At 39.7% G+C, this 10,278-nt stretch overlaps 1 protein-coding gene and 1 long non-coding RNA gene across 2 annotated transcripts; both read left to right on the top strand.

The window, feature by feature from the left end:
- Positions 1-3,906: 3,906 nt before the first annotated feature.
- Positions 3,907-4,685, top strand: LOC133874576 (oleosin Cor a 15). Its single transcript, XM_062312431.1, has one exon. The coding sequence runs from the start codon at positions 3,981-3,983 to the stop codon at positions 4,479-4,481; it is 501 nt and encodes a 166-aa protein (XP_062168415.1). The 5' UTR covers positions 3,907-3,980; the 3' UTR covers positions 4,482-4,685.
- Positions 4,686-7,452: 2,767 nt separating this feature from the next.
- Positions 7,453-8,584, top strand: LOC133874816 (uncharacterized). Its single transcript, XR_009901389.1, has 3 exons — positions 7,453-7,537; positions 8,080-8,215; positions 8,293-8,584. It is a non-coding gene; the product is annotated as an uncharacterized LOC133874816 (long non-coding RNA).
- Positions 8,585-10,278: the final 1,694 nt, after the last annotated feature.

The following is a 10,278-nucleotide window of genomic DNA, read 5'->3' as shown; positions in this document are numbered from 1 at the left end:
AACTTAACCTAGAGAACCAAGCTCGAGGAGCCTGTTTTAGCTCATAAAGAGCTTTATCCAATTTGCAGAAGTGCTGAGGAAATTGGGGATGAGAGAAACCAGGGGGTTGTTGCATGAAGACATTTTCAGATATAGTGCCGTGCAAGAATGCATTATTCACATCAATTTGTCTAATTGGCCAACCAGCAGAGATTGCAAGAGCTAAGACCGTGCGTACCGTGGTTGGTTTGATGACCGGACTGTAAGTTTCTCCATAATCCACACCGGGTTGTTGGTGAAACCCTTTGGCCACGAGTCGAGCTTTGTAGCGTTCAATGGTGCCATTTGCTTTCCTTTTGATCCGAAATACCCACTTGCAGCCAATAATATTCTGAGTTGCTGAAGGAGGTACAAGATGCCAGGTCTGATTTTTTAATAATGCATCAAACTCGGCATTCATGGCTTCTCGCCATTTTGGATGTTTGATGGCTGTTGAATGACACGTGGGTTCAACTTCATCTAAGGCAGTAACGGTAAGCAAGGCATGCGGAAAAGGATGATTTGAAGTACCATCAAAGAATTTCTTTGGTTTAGTGATGTTATTTTTTGAACAAGTAAGCATGGGATGTTGGTTAGAGGAGGGAATATCGACGGAAGTTGAGTGAGTTGATGAGATAGGAAGGGAAGCATCGGCTTCGAGTAAAATATCAGGGGCGTTAGTTGGTGCAGATGGAGAGAGCAGGTGAGATGGAGATCGGTTCGATGAAGATGAGGATAAGGTAGAGGAATTTTGAATTGGTGGAGGAGATTGAGTGGGAGATGTGTTGGTTGGAGGTGTAGAAACGTGAATAAGTAGGATAGAGTTGTTTGGTGTAGGGGAAGACACGTAACTTGATGAGTGGTGAGATGTTGTAGTTTGAAGAGGAGAGTGTATGACCGGTACAGTGAATGTGTGCGTAGGAGTGACATGTGGATTTTGAATTTTAGGAGGTTGAGGAAATTGAACAAAGGGAAATTGATCCTCTTGAAAAATAACATCTCGTGAAAAATAGATTCGTCCAGTCGGAACATGCAAACACTTGTAACCTTTATGACGAAGGCTATAGCCTAAGAAGACACACTGACAAGAGCGAGGCTGTAATTTGTTGGAATTATATGGTCTTAAATTTTGCCAACATGCACTGCCAAAAACATGTAAGAATGAATAGTCAGGGGATTTTTTGAACAAAACTTCAAATGGTGATTTATTTTGGAGGGAAGATGTGGGCATGCGATTGATTAGATAACAGGCAGTGACAAAAGCATCATCCCAATAAGAAATAGGAACACTGGCATGAGATAAGAGTGCAAGACCAGTTTCAACAATATGACGGTGTTTACGTTCAACTGCACCATTTTGTTGGTGAGTGTAAGGACACGAAATGCGATGAGAAATACCACGTTTGTGAAGAATTGTTTGAAGAGTGCGATATTCGCCACCCCAATCAGATTGCACAGATTTAATTTTGAGAGAGAAGAAATTTTCAACATAAGATTGAAATTGAATAAAAATAGTGGAGACATCACTTTTACAGGTAATTGGAAAAACCCAAGAATACCTACTAAAATCATCCAAAAAGGAAACATAAAACTTAAATCCAGTAGTAGAAATAAGTGGAGAAGGGCCCCAAACATCAATGTACAGGAGCTGGAGGGGAGCAGTACTACGGGTATGTTGATGAGAAAATGGGAGTTGATGACTTTTGGAGCGAAGACATGCTGTGCATGATTCTGAGCTTTTATTGGAAATCACTGGAAGCTGAAAGGAAGATAGAAGACGCCGAACAACCTGAAAAGCAGGGTGACCCAGTCTGGAGTGCCAACTGGACAAGGATGTTCGTTCACCCACCATAGCCATCTTAGTTGGGATGTGCGGTTTATTGATGACGGAAGATGGCGGAATGGAGTACAATCCATGATTACTCAGCCCGTGGAATAGAATTTTCCTTGTAGCTCGATCCTTCACAAAGAAATTAAAAGGATGAAATTCAAAGTAGGTGTTTGTAGATTTTGTAAACTGATGGACAGACAGTAAGTTTTTTTTTGATATGTGGAACATGTAAGACATCAAATAAATTAAAAGAAAAATTGGGTGAATGGATTTTTGCATGGCCGATGTGTTTGATGGAGAGCCCATTACCATTACCGACTCGAAGTTGATCTGACCCAGTGTATTCTTTAGCCTTCAAATTGAGATTAGCGAGATCAGATGTGATGTGATGCGAAGCTCCGGAATCAGGGTACCAGTTGAGATCAGCTGGTGTGTGAGGAGTAGCCATGAGAGCTTGCAGATTGGAAGAGGACTCTCGGTTAAAGGAATTGTCAAACCGATGGTAGCAATCCAGTGCAACATGGCTAGGCTTGTTGCACACTTGACAAACATGACGAGGCTGAGAAGAGGAACCAGAATTTAGGGGGAATTGAGATGAACCACGTCCCCTTCCTCTGTAGTTGAAGGAATGCTGGCCACGGTGGGAAGATTGACGCCCCCTGCCTCGGTAGCCATGATATGAGGGAGTTTTTCCCTTAGCAGCAAATTGAGCACCTGCATGTGATAAATCAATGGATGCAATATTGTGAGCAAGCCTTTGTTCATGGGCTAAGAGATGCCCATAAAGATCTTCAAGAGATAGAGGTTCCACACGGGTGGTAACCGAAGTCACAAATGAGTCATAATTAGACCCAAGTCCTGCAAGGAGAAAAGAGATTAATTCGAAATCATTGAGAGGCTGATCCACAGCAGCCAGAGCATCCGCAAGCGATTGAAAACGCTGGAAATAATCAGCAACGGATAGATTTCCCTTCTGTTTTTACACTGAGAGCTAAACATGCGTTCAAGGGATTGCCAAGTTTCTCGGGATGTTGTGCATTGGACAACATGAGACAGAACAGATTCTGAGAGAGATGAGGTGAGTGCACCAAGGATCAATTGATCCTGCATCTGCCAAATCTTGCAGGCAGGATTGAGGATAACCGTGGCTCCATCTTCTGTTTCAGTGGTGATGTTTTGAGGTGGGCATGAGAAGCTGCCATCAACAAAACCAAAAAGAGAATGACCCTTTAAGATAGGAACAATCGTGGCTTTCCATAGACGGAAGTTGTCTCTGGTGAGTTTGGTTTTGACAGAGGTGTGAATGGAAACAGCACCTGCGGTAGCAGTGGAAAGAGTTGGAGTCACTGTAGAGTCAACAGTGGAGGAAGAAGAAGCCATTGAGAGGAGCGGGATAAAAAAAATGACGTTAGTCAATAAAGCTCTGATACCATATAGAATTCTTAGATATACTGAATTGCTTGTTGTGCTTCCTTACCTTCAACGTAGGTAGGGCTATGTATATATATAATCAAAGTTGTTACAATCAGTTACAAAGGGATAACATTTACAAACTGAAGTTTAAAGATTTGTATTTGAATCTAGATAACATTGTATTTGAATCTATTCAGTTAGCTAGCTTTAGCTTTATCTGATGGTTGTGGATTATTTGAACTCATATGATGAATATCCTTAACAAAACCAAACATTTCTATCGTTGATAATATTGCTTCTCTTATCAGTTATCAATTTATTGTCACGCACCAAGACTATTTTAGGACTCCTCCAAGTACTATTTTTCCCCCCCTTGGATTCCACCATTAATTTGATCCAAGCTGTTCAATTCCCCAAGCGGTAACCATAGCCACAAAGATCCAAAAGTTGCAGCAAAACCATCATAAACCAACAACAAAAGGATGACTACAACAACCTCCCCTAGAAAAGCTTCTCAAACGACATGTTTCCCATGCAACACTTCATCCATCCAACAAGTGTACTCCCCCATCATCCACGTGTCCATCCCACCCCCTCGTTAAAACCCATTGCCCCTCCCTTTCCTTCACCCTCACCTCTTCATCTCTGTTTCCAAAATAAACACAGAAATACCGAAAAAAGAAAAAGAAAAAGAAAAAGGAAAGAAAAGAAAACCTCCATGGCTGATTACCAGCAGCAGCAGCAACACCAGCAACGCGCCACTGATGCCTTCAAAGGCATGTTACCTGAAAAGGGTCAGGGTCCCTCTGCTTCAAAGGTTATAGCAGTTGTCACTCTCTTACCCCTCGGTGGCTTCCTTCTCCTCCTCGCCGGCCTGACATTTGCCGGAACGCTCATCGGCCTAGCGCTGTCGACGCCGCTGTTCGTGATCTGCAGCCCCATCTTGGTTCCTGCAGCAATAGTCATCGGCTTGGCTATCACTGGGTTTTTGGCATCAGGAGCTTTCGGTATAACCGGGATTTCGTCGCTCTCGTGGATACTCAAAAATCTGCGTGGAACAAAGCTGCCGGAGCCAATGGAGCATGTGAAGCGGCGCGCGCAGGAAACGGCGGGTCATCTGGGGCAGAAGGCTAGGGAGACGGGTCAGACAGTCACGAGCAAGGCTCAGGAAGCTGGAAAGACTGTTGAAGGTGGGAGGGGTGAGGAAAAGAAAACATGAAATATTGAAGTTTAATATTTGACGGCCTGCCTTTTTGGCTGTTTGTGAAGTGAACTGTTGTTCTATCTCTTTTGCTAAATGTCTGCTTCGTTTACGTACCTTTGTAGATCGAGTCTGTAGTGGTGACCGGTGAGAGTACTTGTGGGTTCAATATGTCGATCTGTGTGTAATAAATTAAATTAAAATGGTGTTGGAGAATTGAAAAGGGTCTGATCGATCTGCTGTTTGTTTATAACCTTTTGATGTTGATCCTAAATAAATAGCATGTTATTCGTGATGTATCTATTCTTTTGCTGTTAATTAAGTTGGTCTGCATGTGCATGTGCTGTCATACAAGAAATTAAGTCTTTTCAAGCACTGAATTCAGGATGCATATAAATTGAGCAACATGAGACATCTTGTAGGTTTGACCATTTTTTACAAACCCGCTAATCCAATATTGCTTATTGAACACAAAATTATATTTTGTTAGGGTAAGTTTCATTCATTTTAATTAAATGAATAAAATGAATCGGATTATATGTAGTATTATATTTATCTTTCAACATGATTAGAAATTGACATGTGACATCATAACAAACAATTTTTTACAGAACCTAAAAAATACAAAATTAAAAATTAAAGAATTAGAATTAAAGGATTTGATATGTTTAATTAAATAAATTAAGTTAAAATTAATTTATATAATTTTATACCCTACCCACAACTCGAACTTGATCAAATACGAATTGCTACAGACGGGTTCTCATTTTAATCTTTAAGGTTAATAATTCTGCCTATATATATATATATATATATATAGTCTTTTCTTTTTTTTGAGCAATATAGGATTTTTGTCATCATGGGTCGTCTCAATCTTAAGGTAAATTAATTGGGCCGGATAGAGTATATGGGGTCGTGGCCTAAGCTGAGCACAGATGGCCATAGGTTCTTCGTTGTAGTTGTTACTCGTGTATACATTCCAAAGCAAGCCGTTATCTGGCCCATAATGTTGACATATGGGCCGAATGGATTAAGGGATATGCCCACACCAGATTCGACCATTTTTATTTTTGAAAAATAAGAATGGGAAAATTTTATATAGAGTCTTTTTGGTAAGTAATTGTGTTGTAGAATATTTGTGTGTTGTGTAGTAAGAAGTGATTAATATGATATAAAATTTAAGAATGTTTTATAGAAAAGTGAAAAAAAATTTGTTTTGAGTGAATTTTTTTATTTGAATAATAATAAAAAATGATTGATGTGATATAAAAAGTGTAAAAAAGTTAAAATGTTTTTTTTAGAAGAAGTGAAAAAAAAATAGAAGGAGAATTTGAGTAGTTTGCCAACTAACCCATAATCTGCGAACTCAACATGTCATGAAATTAGATATTGGAGTTAAATAGTTTAACCTGTTTAATTAAAGAGATAATTGCACCGTTAGTCCTTGTGGTATGCCATAATTATTTTTCACTCCCTATGGTTTAAAATAGGGGTGTGTAAAACCCACCCGCACCCGCGAACCCGCCCCGCCCCGCACCAACCCGCCCCGTCAATAACGGATATAAGACATTTCCAAAAAAGTGTGGATCCTAAATATGCCAACCCGTGATTTATGGGGCGGGTTGCGGTATTAAATTTTTTCTCACCCGCACACCCGCACCGCCCCGCAATCCCTTTATACTTGTACCATCAAATTTTTCCCAAAAAAATTATAAGAATCATGACTAGGGGTGTGCCTTTAATTTCATCAAATTTTCTCTAAAAAAATTATAAGACTCACGAATTGCCCAGATTATGTATCTTTGATTTCATTCAATTCTACACTATCCATTTCATCTCTATTCTTATTCCATTTTTATATGAGAAATGATACTGGTACACAGATTTTACAACAACGTTACAACAGCTTACGTGGAAAGTGAGTTTAAACCTTTTTTTTCGTTTTTTGAATATCACAGTAGCCTTTTCGTCAAAACCGGTTGGGGGGAAATGAAAAATTCCATTTCCCCCAAAGCTGAACGAACGCACCCCCCCTCTCTCTCTCTCTGAATTCTCTCCGTACAGTCCCCGTCCCCAGCCCCTCCGCCCGTCAGAAACCGCCGGCCCCAGCCCCGCTCTCTCTCCCGCCGTATCTGCCGAGCCCAGCCCCGCTCTCTCTCCCGCCGGATCTGCCGAGCCCAGCCCCGCTCTCTCTCCCGCCAGATCTGCCGCCCCCAGCCCCGCTCTCTCTCCCGCCGTTTCTGCCGCCCCCAGCCCCGCGGTCTCTCCCGCCGGATCTGCCCCCCAGCCCCGCTCTCTCTCCCGCTGGATCTGCCGCCCCCAGCCCCGCGGTCTCTCCCGCCGGATCTGCCCCCCCCAGCCCCGCTCTCTCTCCCGCCCCCAGCCCCGCTCTCTCTCCCGCCGGATCTGCCTGCTCCGTCCGTCGGAAACCGCCGGCCCCAGCCCCTCTCTCTGTGGCCGGATCTGCTTGCTCCGTCCGTCGGAAACCGGCGCCCCCAGCCCCTCTTTCTCCAGCTCGCTCCAGCAGACAAGAAAGAATAACTGTTGGCAGAAACATTCTTTCCTAGTCCACCCATTCCAATGGTTTCCTGTTATTCCTCCGTCTACTTTTGGTTGATTGCTCCGATCTAGTAAGTATATCTGAGCGTTACCTCTCCCTTTTGTAATTTCCATTACTCATCTGTCTGATTACTGATTAACTGCTTCAAAGATTTTTAGATGTATGTTTATATAACACCTTTTAGCAGCCGGATGTTATCTGCGGGTTCCACAAATGGGTTATTCGTCTGTGATCTGAGGAAGGGTGCAAAAGTAATGATTCATCCATTTCATTTCCGAAATATATAATTTCTGTTGTTTATTTTAAGTTTTTGAAGATCTGTTAGTGTACTAGTGTAAAAATAACAGTCCATTAATTTTGTTATGTTTTGGGTTCGATTTGCTTTTTCAACATTCAATGATCTAGTTTTTTTTTTCTTTGTTCTGGGTTCTCTTTGAATGGACTAGGATTTGAAGACAACTAAAATTGGAGCAGGCTTAGGCTGGAAAACCTTGCATCTAGAACATTAGCAAAGGTATGTCTGTTAGCCTCTTGCAAAATCATGTTGTAATGTGCTTATATTGCCATGGCATTCTTCCAGATAGGCCTCCTTTGCATGCAAGATCCTCTGCTCATACATGCCATTCAATATGATAGTTGATTTATTAGATAATTGCTTGACATGCTTAAACTATTAGAGAATATTCTTCCCAAAAAAAAAAAAATTAGTCAGTATTCCTATTGGTGAATGTTCAATTGTCAGATTGTTCATGAAGATGAAGACTTTTGATAATTGTTCTGTTTATATTACATCTTTGTATTTATGTTTTACATAAGAAGAATGGTTGTCTATTTTTCTTTTGTTTGCTGTTCTCTGTTGCTTGGCCAGGTTGGTATGGCATGAATTCTCTGTTTTTGGAAAAATTGAATAGGCAAAATTCTTTGGTCCATGCTTTACATGTGGGTTTGCTTGCTATAAAATAAATATGAGGATCTCGGCATTGAAAAAAGGGCAAGAGTAGTTTACCCGATTGGCATGATTATTATTATTATTGTTATTTTATTTTTTTTGTGTAGGCCCGAAAAAATGTCAGTAAATAGTGATGCGTCAATACCCCATCCATTATGTTACTGTGGAGTGCATGCACGTTTAAGGTACTCATGGACTAGTGACAACCCCGGAAGAAAGTGGTACGGTTGTATAAAGTATAAGGTAATTTTCAAATAAATTATTTGTGCTTTATGTTTTCCTTAGTAATTTATGACATTTACTATTATATTTTAACGCAGAAAGATGGGGATTGTGATTTTTTTATGTGGGCTGATAACCGAATGACTTCTTATGAGAAGAGATTGGAGGAACATATGAGAGACATAGAGGAAGAGAGACGGGCTGATATTGAGAAAGTTGAGAAGATGACAATGGCCAATATTGACAGACTTGAGAAACTAATTGAAACAAGACACAACGAACAATATGAGAGACTTCGGTTGGAGTTGGGTCTTAATAGAAAGATGTTTTGGGCAGCAGTAGTTGTAATCATTTTGGGCATTGTAATTTATTTTAGTAGTTATAGCAGTTCTGAAGTTAGCTACTTGATGTTAGAATGAAAAATGAAAACATTATTAGGTTAAAAATTGTCATTATCAAATATTTTATGTTCTTATTAGTTTCAGAATAGAAGTGGTTGAAGGAAACCTTACTTTTGCCACTTGGATTTCCTCATATATTATGATTGACACGTCTATTTAAATGCTATTTAACATCTCTTTTCTATAGTAGTAGATATGTAAGTGCATTAGCAACTTTAAATCTGAAGGAGGAGAATTATTTCCACCAAACAAGAATTATTTCCACCAAAAAACAACTAAGGATGATGATTTTGACCAAAGACAAAAGTGCTTGGATGGTGATTGGTCTTTTCCTGTTTTCTCTTACCATACATTTTCTTCAACAAACAACAGAAGATGGGGCATCCTATTCTGCCACTAATTTCCACGTTTCTATCCACCTTTTGTAGCAGACAAAGCTCTATTTTCATTCATACAAGCAAAGGCTCATCAGTTAAAGAGAACCATAAAGTGACAAAAGTGGGTCACATAAATTCATATAAAAGCTTCTCTACAACAAACCCTCCCCAATTAGACTTGCTCCTCTGCAATTTAGAAGCTGGATTCTATCATAGGAACTGACCCACCAGCTGCCACAATTTGTTGCTCAAGCTGCAATCATTTTTGAAAAACAATAAATACAACAAGCAATAGCTATTCAACAAATAATAATCTTGCAACGACAATGACTAAAATAGATAAAAGCACTAATTCGATTTATAATATGGACCGGTACTGATATATATATATATATATATATATATATATATATATATATATATATATATATATATATATATATATATATATATATATTGTTCTATTTTACACATGACCCATCGCTGGGCAGACCCTGGCCTCCAAAAAATTGAAACAACAAATAAGATGATTTCATATACATGTATTGGAATTATTACAACATTCACTTTTCTCTTTCAAAGCAGAACATTACAAAGAACCGTATACCATACAATCGATCACATGAACCGCAAACTCCTTTATTAGCAATCCAAAACTATATGGCTACACACAAAACAACTTGATAGAGTCACAACCTTAACTTGTGATGGCGGAAATTAAACAAGCAAATATAACCAGACAAGCCCTAGTACTCATCAGGGTGTGCCAAGAGGTAGCCCTCAACAGCTTTGAAAAGTCCCGAGGACTTTTCTTTGCCAGCCTTAATTTGCTCTTTCTTTATCTCATGGTCTCCTTTGGTGTGATACTTGCTAATGCTCTTCAAGATAGATCCCCCATCAGGGGATGCTACTATCTTGATCTCGTAATTGATTTTCTCCAGTATGTCCGACAAAGCATCACCTTCAATCACACTGTAGCTATATGTAAAGTTTGCGTGGTCAATTTCCTCAACCTTGTGCTTCACGTATTTGAATTGGCTGCCTGCAAAATATTGAACAAGATAATATTACTTCTTTTTATAGTATAACCCAAGTCTCTCAAAAGTGAGTCAAGTAGTTCTAAAATGCTATAGAGATTATATATGGTAGAAATTAATAAGATGTATCCCTTTGTTCTCATTCATCTAACATGAAATCTGGACTACAATAAAATATCCCTTTGTTCTCATTCATATCTACTTCTGTTACTCCTATTATTGACTTTTTAGCATCTGTCCATCTATCATCATAAAGCAAATTCTAAGAG

Source organism: Alnus glutinosa, chromosome 8 (assembly GCF_958979055.1).
Source record: "Alnus glutinosa chromosome 8, dhAlnGlut1.1, whole genome shotgun sequence".
Classification (NCBI taxonomy): Eukaryota; Viridiplantae; Streptophyta; class Magnoliopsida; order Fagales; family Betulaceae; genus Alnus; species Alnus glutinosa.
This window is presented reverse-complemented; position numbering and strand designations above follow the sequence as displayed.

Excerpts from the sequence above, each read along its gene's own strand:
- LOC133874576 (XM_062312431.1), top strand. The coding sequence starts at position 3,981 with ATGGCTGATTACCAGCAGCAGCAGCAACACCAGCAACGCGCCACTGAT.